Genomic DNA, 17,428 nt, shown 5'->3' with positions numbered 1-17,428 from the left:
ACACTTCTTTAATTATGTACATTAGATATATATCTATGCATATACATATACTAACTAATATACTGAGTAATAGCAATAATGTGTATAAACATTGTTATTAAAATTTGATAACTATTCTAACTTTTATTTATATATGCATACTAATATCTCATTTAGAAGTTAGATTTATTTACACTAACAATTCTATTCTTATTATTATGCATACTAATTATATATATTTTATAAAATAAACTGTATTTAATATCTTATTTATTATCTTACTTTAAAATAATTAATATTATATATTATATATATACACACACACAAACGGTAATGTTACCGTTATAAACGGTAATATAACCGTTATAAAAGGGTTATAAATTTTCACTATAAATAACCAATCATTAACCCCATTTCATTTACAACAAACATTCTTCTTATTAAATTTATCCAAGATAAAATTCTCAAAATGATTCACCCGGTTTTGATGCTGGTCACTATAATGCTTATACTACTTCTCATTCTAATTTTTAATCTCCCATCTGAAGATTTCGGCATTTTCTTTTTCTTTTATATGTTTATAGCTCTACCAATGTATTGTATCTCATTGTTGATTGATATATATGGATTCTAATATTTATCTTATTATTTGCTCTATTATGTTTAGCAACAAAATGTCAAATATAGCAAAACTCGAATTCCCTGCACTCAACATTTCTGGAGAAAATTATATGTCTTGGACAGCAAATGTCAAAAGACATTTAAAATCTATGGATGTGTTAGACGCAATCCAAGAATACAATGATTGCTCTGACCAGGATAAAGCAAGAGCTGATGTTTTCATCCATAAACATATTGATGAGTTACTACAGCATGAGTATTTTAATTATGATAACCCATATATGATATAGGAAGATTTGAAAAGCAGATTCGGTCATCTAAAGGAAGTTTTATTTCCTACTTCTAGAGATGAATGAAACAGTCTTAGGTTCCAAGATTTTAAGAGGGTAAATGATTACACCTCTGCTTTATACCGAATTTGTTCAAAGCTAGAATTTTGTGAGTATCCCGTAACAGAGGAAGAAAAGTTAGAGAAAACTTTCTCCACGTTTCATGCATCAAATATAAACTTGCAAACACATTATCGTTTGCAGAATTTTAAGAGATACTCTGATCTAAATGCATTACTCCTTGTAGCAGAGAAAAATAATGAATTATTAATGAAAAATCATCAATCTCGTCCCACGGGTTCATTAGCCATATCAGAAGCACATGTTGCTCACAAAAGTTCTCATAAAAATTCTGATCATAAATGGGAACAAAGTCGAGGACGAGGCCGTGGACGTGGACGTGGTCATTTTGACAAAAGGCATTTTAATGATCGTAAGCATCCATTCAAATGGAACAATAACTCTTACGGTCGTGGTCGTGGCCGTGGTCGTAACCAGAGAGCCAATAATTATCATGTCCCACACAATACCATTTCCAACCACCAAAATAAATGGAATAAAGCTGGTAGGTCCGAAAACAATGGCACTTCATGTTTTAGATGTGGAAGTACAAACCACTGGGCAAAGGCTTGTCGCACAGCTCCACATCTGTGTGAACTGTACCAAGCCTCTCTAAAAGGAAAAGAGAAAGAAGTGAACCATATTGATAACTTTAATAATATCAATGCTGAGCTGAGCATTGAAGACTTTAGGGTAGAACTTTGAAACAAAGTTGCTTGACTACTATAATTAGATGCAGTTATTAAGTGTGTTCTCATTATCTTTAATTATGTAGTTCCTCTTTCATGTACTACTTGTGTTTCAATTAAATAAAGTTCTTATTAAAATATCATATGTCTTCGTTATACACTTATTTTTTCTTTCTTAATATTTTTCAAGATTTAAAATGAAAATCACCGGAGCACAAGATCAAACAAATGAAGAAGATATATGTATAGCGGATAGTGGAGCCACGCATACTATACTTAGATCTAAAAAATATTTTTATAAACTGAAACCAACAAAAGGGATCATCAATACAATATCAGGTCCTACAAACTTGATAGAGGGAGTGGGAAAAGCTAATTTAGCATTACCAAATGGTACAAAGCTCAAAATAGAAAATGCTTTATTTTCCCCAAAATCAACAAGAAATTTGTTGAGTTTCAGAAACATATATCATAATGGATATGATACTCAGTCAAGGACTGTTAGTAATGAAAAATATTTGCATATCATAAGCAAAGATCAAATATTGGAAAAATTGCCAATGCTCCATTCTGGTTTGCATTATACATATATAAATGTGCCTCAAGCACATATGGCAGTCAAAGAAAATTGTTGCGATTCTGGTATCATAAACTTATGGCATGACAGATTAGGCCATCCAGGATCCACAATGATGAAAAGGATCATTGAAAATACACATGGGCATCCACTGAAAGGTCAAAAGATCCATAAAATAGATAAAATGCCTTAATGTACATCTTGTTCTCTTGGAAAATTAATTACAAGGCCTTCGCCATTAAAAGTCGATAAAGAAACACCAATGTTTCTTGAAAGAATTCAAGGTGACATATGTGGACCAATTCATCCACCATGTGGACCATTTAGATACTTCATGGTCTTAATAGACGCATCCAGCAGATGGTCTAATATCTCTTTATTATCGACTCGTAATGTTGCTTTTGCAAAATTTCTTGCTCAAATTATCAAATTACGTGCACATTTTCCGGATTATACCATTAAAAGAGTAAGGCTTGATAATGCGGGAGAATTTACATCACATGCTTTTGATGATTATTGCATGTCTGTGGGGATTGTTGTAGAACACCCTGTTGCTCATGTACACACACAAAATGGCTTAGCCGAGTCGTTGATCAAACGCCTACAGCTAATAGCTAGACCATTAATAATGAGGACAAAACTTCCTGTTTCTATTTGGGGTCATGCAATTATGCATGCTGGATCATTAATCCGCGTAAGACCAAGTGCAAATCATAAATACTCTCTCACACAACTTGTTTCTGGAAATGAGCCAAATATCTCTCATCTTAGAATTTTTGGTTGTGCTGTGTATGTTCCTATTGCACCACCACAACGCACAAAAATGGGTCCCCAAAGAATGTTGGGAATATATGTTGGATATGAAACATCTTCCATCATAAGATACCTTGAACCTTTAACAGGTGATGTATTTACAACACGTTTTGCTGATTGTCATTTTAACGAGACAATGTTCCCGACATTAGGGGGAGAAATGAAAAAGCAAGAAAGAGATATATCATGGTGTGTGCCATCATTGTTACACCTAGACCCAAGATCAAAACAAAGTGAGACAGAGGTTCAAAAAATAATACATCTACAAGAAATTGCAAATCAGTTACCTGATGCATTTACTGATATAAACAGGGTCACTAAATCTCATATACCAGCTGCTAATGCTCCAGCTCGAGTTGAGATTCCAAGCAAGCAAAACCATAATAATGCACTTCATGAATCTCAAAAACGTTTAAAACGTGGAAGGCCAATCGGTTCAAAGGATAAAAATCCTCGAAAAAGAAAGGGTTCTGAGAAGGATACTGACCCTAAGGAAGGAATGATTGACAAAACCTTCCCTCAGGAAAGAATAAATGATATAACATTTCCTCAGGAAGAAATAAATGATTCCAATAAAGAATTGTCAATAAACTATGGTAAATCACATATAATGTGGGATCGAGATGAAATGGAAAATATTGATGATATATTTTCTTATTCTGTGGCAAGCGATATCATGGAAGAAAATGATGACCCTGAACCAAAATCTGTAGATGATTGTAAAAATCGACAAGATTGGAACAAATGGAAAGATGCTATGCAAGCTGAATTAAACTCACTAAACAATCGAAAGGTTTTTGGACCTATTGTCATTACACCAAAGTCAATGAAACCTGTAGGATATAAATGGGTTTTTGTGAGAAAACGAAATGAGAAAAATGAAGTTACAAGATATAAAGCAAGACTAGTAGCTCAAGGTTTTTCTCAGAGGCCAGGAATTGACTATGAAGAAACGTATTCTCCTGTCATGGATGCTATTACGTTTAGATATTTAATCAGCTTAGCAGTCTCTAAAAATTTAGAGATGCGCCTTATGGATGTTGTCATAGCTTACTTGTATGGATCACTAGATAGTGACATCTATATGAAAATTCCCGAAGGATTTAAACTCCCCGATGCAATAAGCTCAAAGCCTAAGGAAATGTATTCCATCAAATTACAAAGATCCTTGTATGGACTGAAACAATCTGGAAGGATGTGGTACAATCGTTTGAGTGATTATTTGATAAGCAAAGGATACACAAATAATCTTATTTGTCCATGTGTCTTCATCAAGAAGACAACATCAGGATATGTGATCATAGCTGTGTATGTTGACGATCTAAATTTAATTGGGACACAAAAAGAAATTAATGAAGCAATTGCTCTTTTAAAGAAACAATTCGAAATGAAAGATCTTGGAAAAACCAAATATTGTATTGGTTTACAAATTGAGCATATGCATAATGGGATACTTGTGCATCAGTCAACTTATACTGAGAAACTCTTCAAACGTTTCAATATGGACAAAGCAAATCCTTTAAGCACACCGATGGTTGTTAGATCACTCAATGTTGACAATGATCCATTTCGTCCTTGCGAAGATAATGAAGAGATTCTTGGTCCCGAAGTACCATACCTCAGTGCAATTGGAGCACTTATGTATCTTACTAACTGTACAAGACCTGAAATTTCTTTTGCAGTTAATTTATTGGCAAGATTCAGTTCATCCCCTACTAAAAGACATTGGAATGGCATTAAACATATTTTTCGGTATTTAAAAGGAACTGTTGATTTAGGTTTATTTTATCCTAACGATTCAAAAGAAGGGTTAGTTGGTTATGCAGATGCAGGTTATTTATCTGATCCCCATAAAGCAAAATCTCAAACTGGATATGTATTTAAGAATGAAGGAACTGCGATTTCATGGCGTTCTCAGAAACAAACACTCATTGCAACATCTTCAAATCATGCTGAAGTCATTGCATTGCATGAAGCTTCAAGAGAATGTGTATGGTTAAGATCTATGTCACGACACATATTGATTTCTTGTGAACTAGAGAAAGATCGAATTCCAACTCCTATCTATGAAGATAATGCAGCTTGTGTCTCGCAAATGAAGGAAGGATATATCAAAAGTGACAGAACAAAGCATATACCACCAAGATACTTTGAGTATACTCGAGACCTTATTAAAGACAATCAGGTTGAAATGAGATATGTCCAGTCCAGCAACAACTCAGCTGATCTTTTCACAAAAGCACTTCCCACAGCAAAATTCAGGAAACATGTTCATGATATTGGCATGCACCATGTACGGACAATGTAATGACCTGCAATTTGAGGGGGAGCTATATACTGCACTCTTTTTCCCTTAGCTAAAGCTTTTTCCCATTGGGTTTTTCTTTAGCAAGGTTTTTAATGAGGCAGTACTTCAAGACCCCGAAGTTTGAAAAATGTGTCATCCAAGGGGGAGTATTATGAAAGTGTCGGCAAGACATCCATGTGATGGATGGCAAATTTTTCAAACCAATTATAGGAACATGTCCCCTCAATAGTAATACTTTTGTGTATATATATCTACATATGTAACCTAAGAAGATACACCATCAAAAATTTACTGAATCCTATATTTGCTTATCCTCTTGTTTTGTTATCTTCAACTTCTCATATTACACTAATAATATTGTTATAGTTAGAGCTAATATTATAACAAAAATAAGTTTTTATAAACAATATTACTTTTTTCACTTATGTTTTTTTTTCTAGAATAAATCGTCAATGTTTGGTTCATCGGGAATAGGATCGTCCAATATGTAGGATTTCTTTTATTGTTTGAGAACAATTCTCAAATTTCGATACCAGTTAATAAAATTGTTGTAGTTAAGACGATCCTTGTCAAGTATAGCTCTTAGTGATAGGTTATGCACGGGTGGGATAATTGCGTTAGGTGGATTGTTGATTGCATACATCTACATAATTTAACAAAGCTCAATTTTAGTATTTTCGATATCAATTAACAAATTTTAATCTTTAATACCCTTTATGTCTTTAAGACAATTAATTATTAAAATCTAGAACCCAACGTTACATTCACATAGTAGTTAGGTGACATTTATCCTACTATTGAATTAACAAGGTAGTCAACGTTTGACGATTGCAACCCTTTACAACTTCTAGTTTTATGGGATCGTTTAAACATCATATGCTTAGTTGGCATGCTTAATCCCATCAACACCTTTGTATGCCATGCTTTGGTGACCCTATTCACATGGTTTCCAAATCAAGTCGTCCTACTTACACACACATGTGAATTTGACATATAAGTGGTTAGGTGACCTTTATCCCACAAATATGACAAACCCACCTCAAACTCACAAGGTTTCTCCAATGTAGTTAATTGACCTTTATCCCACATTAAGTTGCCAAGTGATTCGAGTGTTGTATAAAAGGATGGTGTTAAACTTGTTTTAAAAGGGATTTAAGTTTTCTAAATTCTAGATTGGAAAACTATTTATGTGCCTTGCATTTGCATGCATTCAAATGCATGGTACTTTGTTTGAAAACCAATTTTCAAAGTTCATTTTAATAAAATCCATTTTGTTGTGAAATCATTAACCTTTAATAAAACCAATTTTATTACATAATGATTTCTAAGTAACCAATTTTATGCAAGTTGTTGATGTTAAGTTGTTAATTATCCTTATCCAAATAAGATAAAACAAAATATATAAATCAACCATGCAAGCATAAATAAACAACCACAAGTTCATAACCATAGCCTCCTAATCTTGGCCACACTTGTTGACCGAAAAGTGTGCCAAAAAGCCTCTCTAGGGACCAAATGCACAAAGGCATGACCAAATGAACAAAGTCATGTCCAAGTGAACATAGTCTTGTCCAAGTGAACAAAGTCTTGTGTCGGTGAACTCCCACTTGAATCCACATCCAAATGCCTCAAGTGTCCACCTTTTGTGTTGCGACTTCCCCACTTTATTTGGGCTTCCTCTTGGGCTCCAACTTCAGCTCCTAGCTTCATGGGCCTCCTAGTTTAGGCTTTGGTTATTGGGCTACAATCCCATCTTGGACTATGAGGTCCATTAAAGACCCAAAACCAAAATCCCTTACTTTGTTGCTTCTTCTTTTACAAAAAAAAATATATCCTGATACATTTTCTTATAGTAAAAGAAATACAACTAATCTACTTATTATTACAAACCAATTTGAAATGAATAAATAGATTACAAACCCAAATAAAAGAATATTACAACCAAATTGAATATTGAATAAATCACAACACAAACACACATCCAAACACAAGGTCATGGCTAGGTTATGAGCATCCAAATGCACATCCAAATATGCTAGTATTACATCTCTAAACGGTTCCCCTTTTGAACCTCAAACTTTCGGCCAAGGATAAGAAAAACCGAAAGTTTCGGGTTTTGTCCAAACAAAACAACCAATCATCCAAATGACTTAATTCTTCAAGATTATCACATGCATGAGAGGTATAATCTTGAAGAACCAAGGGGTAACCAAAAGCCCCAAAAATTTCGGCCATATGGTGAATCACACCATAAAACCCGAAGATTTTTTAGATCTATTGATGCATGTATCCGTATAAGCGGCTCTTAATGCCATTGTTGGGTTTTAACAAGATTATCAAAGCCATATAAACCCATTTATATGAAAAACGCAGCGGATTAACTTGTTTTAAATCATGTTATATTGATTAATATAAAACCCGTTTTACATGTAAAACCCAAGCCCCAGATCCATATACGAATTTGCATGCATACAAAACCAACATCCATAAGGGGTTTATGTAATACAACCTTTCAAGATGCAAGAAAGTGGAGGAGATGACAGTATGAACAGCAAGTCTTCAATGGAGAAGAGCCTCAAGCTTGTATACCCTTCCAAGCCTTCAACAAACACCTAGTATGCTAGAATTTGTACTTAGATAAACTCCTTGTTGTTCTTGTTCTTCCTTTGGCCGAAAATGGTGAAAGAGAAAAGAGAGAGAGACTTTTACTTCTTGTGTGTGTGAGAGAGAAAGTGAGTTGAACAATAACTCATCCACCAACTAGATACATTGCATGTCTTGGGTAATATAAATAAGCTCCAGAACCATGTCAAAGATCAAGGATCCTCAGAGATTAGTATTATTAATTGTTTCACGTGTGTAGGTTATTGTTCAACAGAAGTAACGGCTTTGTGACTTGGTCTACCTTAAATTTCGCTACTGGAAGCTCCCAGCACGTGGTCAATGAACGTTGGAGGAGTAGTGGAATAGTGGCGGATAGTTAGGACCTTTTGTTATATGTATTTTCTTTATAAACATCGAGATATGATCGATTAGAAAACACTTGTACTCTCACACACACTAGAGCAGAATCAACTACTCTCTCTACTTACTACCTTACTTTGTAACATCGATCATAATCTCCAAACCATTGTAACCCTTTTTTGTGATTAATAAATTGGTGATCGACGAGTTGTCATCACCCGATGTTTTTTTCTTTTGATCTGAACAAGATCAAAGGGTTTTTCCTCGCAACAAATCACGATGTTCATTCCATTTTTGTTCATATAATCATTATAACTAGCATAACACTATACCTCACTTTTACGGATTTAGATACATTATCCGTAGCTGATTTTTATCCAAAACAATATCGTTGGCTTGGAAGAACTTTGTTACACTATTGATGGTAACTATTGGTGAAAATTTGTCATTATTATTAAAATGAGATAATTTACATCAAATTTATGCAGGCTAATTTATTATATATATATTTTTTTAAATTATTACATAAATATTGTTTTTGTAACTGAAATTTATATTTCTTAAATCAAGTATGTACATTTTTAATTTCAATTAGATAACATCTTTAAGTTGAATATCTATTATCATAGTTCCTTATTTTTAATAACACTTGATATTTGTTTCTTTTCAGGTAAGACATTTTCATAGTTATTTCAGGGCCCTGTACATTAATAATGACATTGAGATCACTTCATTCAGAAAAAAGGTTTGATATGTTTAATCTTACACAATTAATTTACTATATCTATTTTAAATATTATTACGCATAGGTTGTTTTTGTAACTTAAAATGTTACTTCTTGATTGAAGCAGAATTTGATACACGTGTATGATCGTGATGAATTTCCAAATAAATCCCCATGAACTGACTGAAGGTCTGAAAGTAGTGGCCAAAAAACTTTGGATTCCATAGCAGGAAAAATAATCATGTTTTTTCACATTACAAAAAATTATTGGTGCTCTTTCTTAAGTACTTTTTAGGATTTTTGCTATTGTCAACTTGGTATTCTAATATCTTTTGACAAATTAACTATTTGGATTTTCTTGGTTTGAATTTACAAGTTTTTCTTTGCAATTTATATTTTATGTGGAGTCGCTCATTTATGTTTACTTTTGAAACATCAAATTTGATGTTTTGTACAACACCCCCAATATTTGGTGCAACTCCATCGGATCCAAATCAACAGAAGCCCTAAACATAAATTTTTTATGACCATCATCTAAACATCAGACATTTTTACTAATTCAAAGATTTTAATACGACCAATTTTCTATAAATAGTTTCCAAGCATTTGTTACCTATTACAAAATACAAACATATAAACTTCCGATTTATAGTATTGGAATAAAATTACTTGAGTATATTTTTCACATAACTATTCACATGAAATTTACTATAATTTTGTATGTTGATAAATTTTCTTAATTTCAGATTTTTTATACCCAACCCGTGTATCACGCGGGGTTTATAACCTAGTTTGTAATACGTTAAGTAGACGAACGGAAAATATAATGGGGTAGCTAATGATTTTTAGAGTTTATCTCCTCTGTGATTTCTTCTACAATCTTTAGCTGTGAGTGAATAGTAGCTACCGTATCGTAACACAACACTATATATACCACGACTGAGTGAATAGCAGTTACCGTAAGTGTGATATTCATCAACTTGAGACCAAAAACGTAACATGGTCGTATCAACACAAACTATGCTAGAGAGCAAGAACTAATTATCTTTCATATGTAACGATTGTTTGCACTGTACAAATGGCTAATGCATGTAGCAATCATGATAACATAATCCACAAATCAGATACAAAACTGACTGGTTCTAGACCGGACTGAGCTGTAGCAAACCAATGCTTACCGGTCCAGTCTTCGGTCCGGCTTTTGGTCCGGTCCACGATATGCTGGTCCGGTCTTAGCCTGCAAGAAAAAAATAATTAACATAATTCCTCCAAAAAAACACATATATATTATACAATAAATTAAATTAAATGTAAACATGAAATTAAAATGGATGGCCCAACAAAGAAGACTTGTTTTCATAGAAGTCACCTTTTTCAGTTGAAATTTCAAGCATTTGCTCATCAAAAGAATAAGCCCTTCTTTTTAGCTTTCTTTTTCTCAATAGCCTGCAACGATTTTTCAATAAAATTATAAATAAAAAATTATCAACAGTCAACAACAGTTGTTGAAATCGCTTACCCGCTTGATAAAGTTTCTCAAGGTGAGAACAATGATATCCCTTGAACTGCAAAAGTTGTGGAAATAACAAATTTAGCTTCAAAACAACTCACTAATGATCAAAAAAAAAATTGGGACGAAGTTACATCCCGAAAAATCCATAGAAATTAGACACTTAAAACATATAAAATATCAGCACCCGATAGCAGCAGCTGATTCTTCCTCCACTCGTAAACGTCTCTCGACACTTCCCACACCAATAATAGAAAACTCTACTGGATTTCCATTTGGAATAAATACCTGAAAAAGGTCAAATCAATTTATAGAAATAAATTAAAAACATCAAATAACTTATAACTGAAATATCCGAATCCAAAACTATTTGAAATTCAAGGGGTGTAAACGATCCAAGCCGAGCCCAAGCTCGTTTAGGCTTGAGTTTGGCTCATTTTAGTTTAAGAAGGCTTGAGCTTGAGCTTGAGCTTGGCTCGTTAAGAGCTGTATTTCTAAAGCTTGAGCTTGGATCGTGAGTAATCTGTTAAGCTCGGCTCGACTCATTTATTATTTATCAATTATTTTATTTACATTTTTTATAATTGTTACATATATAGTCATAATTATAGTTTTATATATAATATAAAATATATTATTTATTTACTTTATCTCATATATGATAATAGTTGTTAAATAAATTATAAAAAAAAGATTATATAAATAAAAAGTTCAGTTAAGCTCGTGAGCCCGGCTAGAGCTTGATATGTGAAGCTCGCGCTCTGGCTTGTTTAATAAATGAGCCTTAATAAAAGCTCGAGCTCAGGCTCGGGCTAGTTTAACCTCAGCTCGATTCGAGTTTTTAAACAGCCGATCACGAGTATCTCAACCTTTTTTTTTGAGAAATAGAACGATTAAATATTCAAATAAAAAGGGTGGGGAAGCACATACGGTTGCCGTTGGACTGAATTTCTCATGGACCGGAGTGCCACCACCCTTTATGTTAATTCCATCCTTCTTGATCACTAATGTAACCGGCTCCCATATGTCAAGGTATCCCGTCTGAGAAAAAAACAAGATTATTTAAAGAAAAACTTAAAGTCGTACAAAGTGTACTTTTAATTCATAAAAAGTAAAAACTAACTATTATTAAAAAAATATATTATTGCCACCTCTAGCTAATAGTTACACAATATAATGATGCATAAAAAACAAGTCATACCCATAATGACAATCTATGTTCAGCATAACCAGTCTGAAGAGCTCTTCTGATATGGTCAAGCATATCAGGATCTGTAAGAACAAGGAAAAGACTGGTAGTTTGTTAAACTTCAACAGACAACAGAGCTTTTAAAAGCAAGTTTTTAATGCTCTCTCTCCACTAAACGCAAGTTAAAGTAGCATTTGGACACCAGAAGGAAGAAATAAGAAAACTTACCACATACAATTTTCCTGTTTTCATTAGCGAAAACCTTAACAAGTTCACCCTGAAAGTGTAATTCAAACATAGTTGTTATATCTCTCATATTGGATAATTACCCTTTGTCATATTTGTATCAAATGAAAGTTTAACTTATCCACATATAACACAAACAAATGTGGAAACAGATATGACAGTCATATCAGTATCAAAAATCAAATAAATGAAAAACAATAATCAATTCAGGTAAATTATAACACCTTTCGCTTTCTATTATCCATAGGCTGGACTTCAATTGCAACATATGTATCAACGTCATCAGCAGTAACAAGATAGGTTGGTTGTTTCGCACCTGTTTCACCAATTCTCCCATCAAAATAGATAAATTTATACAAGAATAAATATGTAAGACCATGAGGAGAAATACCATCTATATAGTTAACCGACCCATCTTCCATATGCCGTACCCACTGGAAAATATTTATAAAAAGAATAGAAGAATGCTAGAAATGTAACTTAACTTCAATTAAAGTTTGAAACTGAAAATTAGAAAAACTTAAGATAGCGACCTCAAAATTACAACTTGTAGTTCCATTGATCGAGTATCCACTCGCTTGAAGTTCTCGACCCGGAAAAGCATAGCCTGAAATTTGGAGCGACTCCACTGCAGGTAACGGATCATCATCTGCAGCTGAATATTGTAACAAAAAAGTCAAAGTGTGACCATCTTATGCTAAATAAACAATAAGCAAGTGTTGATTCAAGTATCAGTACTAGAGTTACCTTCAGAGAATGAAGAACCAGGTTCTTCAAGAACTGGAGATAAATAAGGAGAATATAAATTAGGATCTTCAAGTGTGTTTACAAAAGACGTTTTTTTAGAATTCCAATTAGCATACGGTTCCCCTTCGTTTCCTTCATCACGATTTCCCTCATCAAAATCATCAGCATCATTACTTGTAACGGGATCACTGAATGTAACTTGTTTGTTGGTAACTTCCTCATTTTTACTTGCAGGATACGAATTACCCTGCTGACTAGTATCATGTGCGCTTCGCCCAAGAGAATGATCGTTACTGCAAAAAGTAACATTAGATGGTTATAAAATGATATTTGATTAGATGAACGGTCAACATTTGATGACTCACCAATTCATGATAGGTGAATACCTTTCTGAATCAGGCTCCAAATTTTCTGCAGCATCCCAGCCTCTAGCAGTCAGATGATCTGATGAAATTGGTACTTCTTGTCCATCAGAGTATGGTTTTTGTGGGACCAATTCAAGCCCATTTTTGTTCTAGAAGATGGAAATTTGTTAGCATGTTACTAGATGCTGGCAAGTATTATATTGAAAATTAGAAAAATGGACAGTCTGATATTGTTTGTTATTGTACCCCAAATGAATGCAACGGTGATTGTGCGTAACTTGAGGGATTTGCATCTGAACGCCAAGCTGTTAGTCGATATTGAGATTCTTTTAGCTTTGTCTGCAAACCGAAAGTGTCCAATCATTCACACAGATATTAATAACAGGAGAAGTGAAATTGTGAAAAACAGCTTATGTCCATTTTTTTTGGTTTTATTTACAAAAAATTTGTCTGATATATGAGTAACACTTTCGACTCATTTGATTGTTTCCTTTTTAAGCTAAAAGCGACCTGTTTCATAACTAAATGGGTTGAAATTGCCACCTGGAAAAACAACATACCTCAATACCTATGAGCTTCTCTTGTAAATGTCTAAAAAGCACCTATCCACAGACAAAATTCCATTGATTAGACATCATGACGGAGAATATTTACAATTTACAACATTAATTACTATCCTTGAATGAAAGCACATAACTACATATGTTAATCTGTGATAGCAGAACAAATATATGTGTACACCAAGAAAAAAAATGATCCTTTTCTCTCTCTTTCTCTCTTTTCAGACAAGTGGCTGTTATATGGCTTATAAGTCAATGGAGTTCAAAAGCGCAGTTGAAAATCTATCATACTAACCTTGACATTACTAACGATGGACTGAGCATCAACAACTGGTGGTTGAAGAGAATATTCAGCAAGAAGGGGCAATAAAGATGATACATATGTTGATCTTTCTTCTTCTGCATCCTGAAAACACCATGAGAAAATCTTCAAGTACATTCTGTTTATAACTTCACAGAATTTAACAAAAAGAAAGTACCTGCAATGCATATGTTAGGCGTATATTTTCTTCAATAATCTCTTGTCTGTATGAAAGGGCTTTATATGCTGCATCAACAAGGTCCTTTTGCTGCTGATCAAAGGCCTATAGAAAACATCATAAGTTTTACTGTTTTAGTACAACTTCCAGGAGAAGAGAGAAGACATGAAAAGTCTAAACATATATCTTGCTGACCAAACGCATATAAGCAATTCGTTTCTCCAATGAAAGCTTCTCACTGTGTATTTGAGCTTCCTGTAAAACACAACAGTTGCAGTAAACATGAAATATTACAATTTGACATGTCAGTGTATAACACATCCATTGGCCCTGCCTTGATTGAATAGTCGGCAAGATGCTTTCTCAAAAACAAAATTTCTTGCTCCTGATCGCGAGTGTCAATAACAACCTATGCACACACATATAAACCTTTATGATTCAAAGAGTTGTGAAAAACAAAAATCATGTTAGTAAAATATAAACAACTATACCTGGTTTAAAGGGACGCCACCATTTTGTACCTCAGAAACTGTCACGAGCCTTTGTCCATGTGCAGACACATTGAATTGTGGATCATATTCTTGTTCTGGTTGATACCTAACAATGTGTTTGTGTATGTAAAGTTCTTTCTTGTGGACAAATGTAAATGAAAAAGTGAATAGCATGTTATACTCGATCCATGTTTTATATCCAAAGTTCTAAATACCTTGAAGGAGAAAGGGATGATGTAGAGGCTGAAGAGAATATGCCCCCATTATATGTTGTTGTGTGGTCACTAGGAACCATTTTAACCGCTTCGCTAATCTTTTGGGTCTCCATGAAATCCTTATTTTCATTATTTTCCAAATGACCAATTGGGTAGGTACTTTCAGTCTTTGTATTACTTGATTTCTGCAATAAAAATATAACTGATTCTTCTACAACAAAGTAAAAGACTTTGAAATCCTCAAAAGTATGCAGCATAACAAATGATAGTAGCATTACATTACAAGCAGGGTCATATGTGAAGTTTCTTAGCATAAAAAATGTTTATAAATGATACTGATACAGTCCTCATTTGCAAAATGAAGTGTGCTACTATTTATCACATATGCGGTATATTTTTAACTATGACAAAAATAGAGGAAACTAGAAGACTGTAATGAAAACTTTATAATGCTATTAATACTATGTAATGTATACTAATGAGAAAAACAGTAATTTGCAACAGAAGTTTTGTAATTGGTGTTATTGATTCTTGCTTACCATTTACTTCCCCTAAGTAAAAATACTTAAGAAACTGGTCTACTGTATGGTATTTTAAATTCATTATATAAGTACTATAGTTATTCTAATAAGTCATACAGATGAAAATAATTTGAGAATGACAAATGGCCCATCAACGCAAATTCTTCTCCATTTTCTATGCTCCAAGTGTTGAAATTAGACTTACTGCAAACATTAAGTCATTATCCTTGTTATCTAGATTATCGTTCGTATAAATTATAAGTCATCTTACCTATCTTTCCATTCACTAGCTGTGCTCTTTGTAGAATTGTAGATTTGATGTTGAAAAATACAATTTATCAAAATGATAACAATACTGGTAAAAGATAGGCTCATCTCCCCGTTAAAATGGGCATTAAAGCTAAGCTCACACAGAAGACAATCATAAGTTCACATTAATGACAGGGAATGGCATCAATATGCATAGAAAGAGTAAAACTTTTTGAAGCTAAAACATGAAAAGTGTAAATTATGTCCATACTAAGCAAAGTATACTACTAATAAAATAGTTAAAGAAAAACAAAATGTTTAGTTAATGATATTAATCTACTTAAAACATCAAAACTCAGAGGTCTGAATCCCCTAAACCTCCAAGTGAATGAGACATATTAATCTTAGAACAATTGTTTAGACCTCCAAATAGTATTTTCATACAATTGCCACTAATGTTTATGCTCTCCAAATTAGTAGTTTAAAACATAAATTAATTGTTACACTTTTAAAAGTAAGTAAGAATACAAAAAATTGAGTTGTGATTATTGTGGGTTGATCTAAAAGAACAAGGTTGCATGGTAAATAAAGAAGAAGACATACATAGTTTTCAAGTTCCTGAATCTTGTTTTGAAGCTCAGACCTCAATCTATGATTCTCTTCCACCTGAAAAAATAGAAAACCAACAAATGAAAAATACATTAAGAAGTGTATAGTGTTAATTAATAACAGGTTTGGCATTCTTGTTGTTCTGAATCATTAAGAAAGAAAAAGGTGTCTTTTTTTTAGTGAATGAAACACACTAATATCACTCCAATGACCTAGTTTAGCAGTAGCATGATAAGATCCAATAACAACAACAAAATCATCTCTATATATTATAAACCTAATGCTCCATTCCATCGAACGGAAACAATAATAATAATAATAATAATAATAATAATACCTGTTGTTTGATGGTGGCTTCAGCAGCTTCAACTGCTTTCATGACCTGAAACAACCCACCTCCATCATCACCCTTATCGGTATAACCACCATTAACAATACTCAAATTCGATAACCGCCGACTCAAATTGCTTCCATTCTCCATCTTCAATTTCAATCGTCAAAATGATTTAGATACCATTCATTTATAATTAATTAATTTTGATGAACTGGTAGTAGGTGTTGGAGGTGAGAATTTGGGGTTGCTTTTTGTTAGTAGTAACAAGAAGTTTTGGATGGTAAAGTAAATCCCTAAAAAAAAAGGTTTCCATATCCTAAATGCCTAAACATCATTTATTTACTATATATTTTTCTTTTTATGTTTCAATTATAAAATATTCACTCTCGACCCAACAGTTAATAATGACATATGGGCTCAACTGGGAATCAGGCCTAAAGTCAAAACAGAGAATTCCAGTAGAGAACTCAAGATAGAGAACTCTAAACCCAAGACTCCAGCAGAGAACTCAATATATGATGTTTTTCTCTTCTTTCATTCTGTTTTTCTTTCTTTTCTTTTTCTTTTTCTTTCCTTCCTTTTTCTTTCTTTATTTTTCTTTCTTCGTACGAATCTACTTATTAATATTATTATTATAATAATAATTATTATTTTGTTATTTTTATTATCCATATTACTCTCATTATTATTATATCATCAAGATCTAACTCGTTTTTGGTGTAAAGTTTGAACCTTTATCGATTTCAAAACCCGGTTTAACTAGATCTAGAATACTTAACGAGCCGAACTTAACTAATGAGTTGAATGAATCCGACCTATAATGTTCACATTTTAACTTCAAGTTTATAT

At 33.1% G+C, this 17,428-nt stretch overlaps 1 protein-coding gene across 2 annotated transcripts; it reads right to left on the bottom strand.

The window, feature by feature from the left end:
- Nucleotides 1–9,957: 9,957 nt before the first annotated feature.
- Nucleotides 9,958–16,800, bottom strand: LOC143635385 (uncharacterized). 2 transcript variants are annotated; one of them, XM_077103236.1, is made up of 22 exons: nt 16,583–16,800; nt 16,240–16,302; nt 14,867–15,051; nt 14,652–14,757; nt 14,495–14,569; nt 14,356–14,415; nt 14,161–14,265; nt 13,977–14,087; nt 13,682–13,723; nt 13,368–13,460; nt 13,122–13,270; nt 12,757–13,049; nt 12,543–12,664; nt 12,401–12,443; nt 12,234–12,325; nt 11,992–12,040; nt 11,776–11,846; nt 11,505–11,615; nt 10,762–10,862; nt 10,584–10,629; nt 10,434–10,510; nt 9,958–10,301 (listed from the first exon to the last, which is right to left on the bottom strand). In XM_077103236.1, the coding sequence occupies exons 1-21, from the start codon at nt 16,724–16,726 to the stop codon at nt 10,466–10,468; spliced, it is 2,106 nt and encodes a 701-aa protein (XP_076959351.1). In that variant the 5' UTR covers nt 16,727–16,800; the 3' UTR covers nt 9,958–10,301; nt 10,434–10,465. The 2 variants fall into 2 exon arrangements, with proteins under 2 accessions (XP_076959351.1, XP_076959352.1); XM_077103237.1 differs by having other exon boundaries at nt 13,143–13,270.
- Nucleotides 16,801–17,428: the final 628 nt, after the last annotated feature.

The sequence above is a fragment of the Bidens hawaiensis genome, unplaced genomic scaffold (assembly GCF_021521415.1).
Source record: "Bidens hawaiensis isolate Kalapana, Puna unplaced genomic scaffold, B.hawaiensis_p1.1 tig00007457_1, whole genome shotgun sequence".
NCBI classification, from domain to species: Eukaryota; Viridiplantae; Streptophyta; class Magnoliopsida; order Asterales; family Asteraceae; genus Bidens; species Bidens hawaiensis.
The sequence above is the reverse complement of the archived record's forward strand: the minus strand, read 5'-3'. Positions and strand labels throughout refer to the sequence as shown.

Excerpts from the sequence above, each read along its gene's own strand:
- LOC143635385 (XM_077103236.1), bottom strand. The coding sequence starts at position 16,726 with ATGGAGAATGGAAGCAATTTGAGTCGGCGGTTATCGAATTTGAGTATT. Across the intron at positions 13,050-13,121 it reads TATTCACCTATCATGAATTG|TAACGATCATTCTCTTGGGC; the intron begins GTGAGTCATCAA and ends TACTTTTTGCAG. Across the intron at positions 11,616-11,775 it reads AACATAGATTGTCATTATGG|ACGGGATACCTTGACATATG; the intron begins GTATGACTTGTT and ends TTTTTTTCTCAG.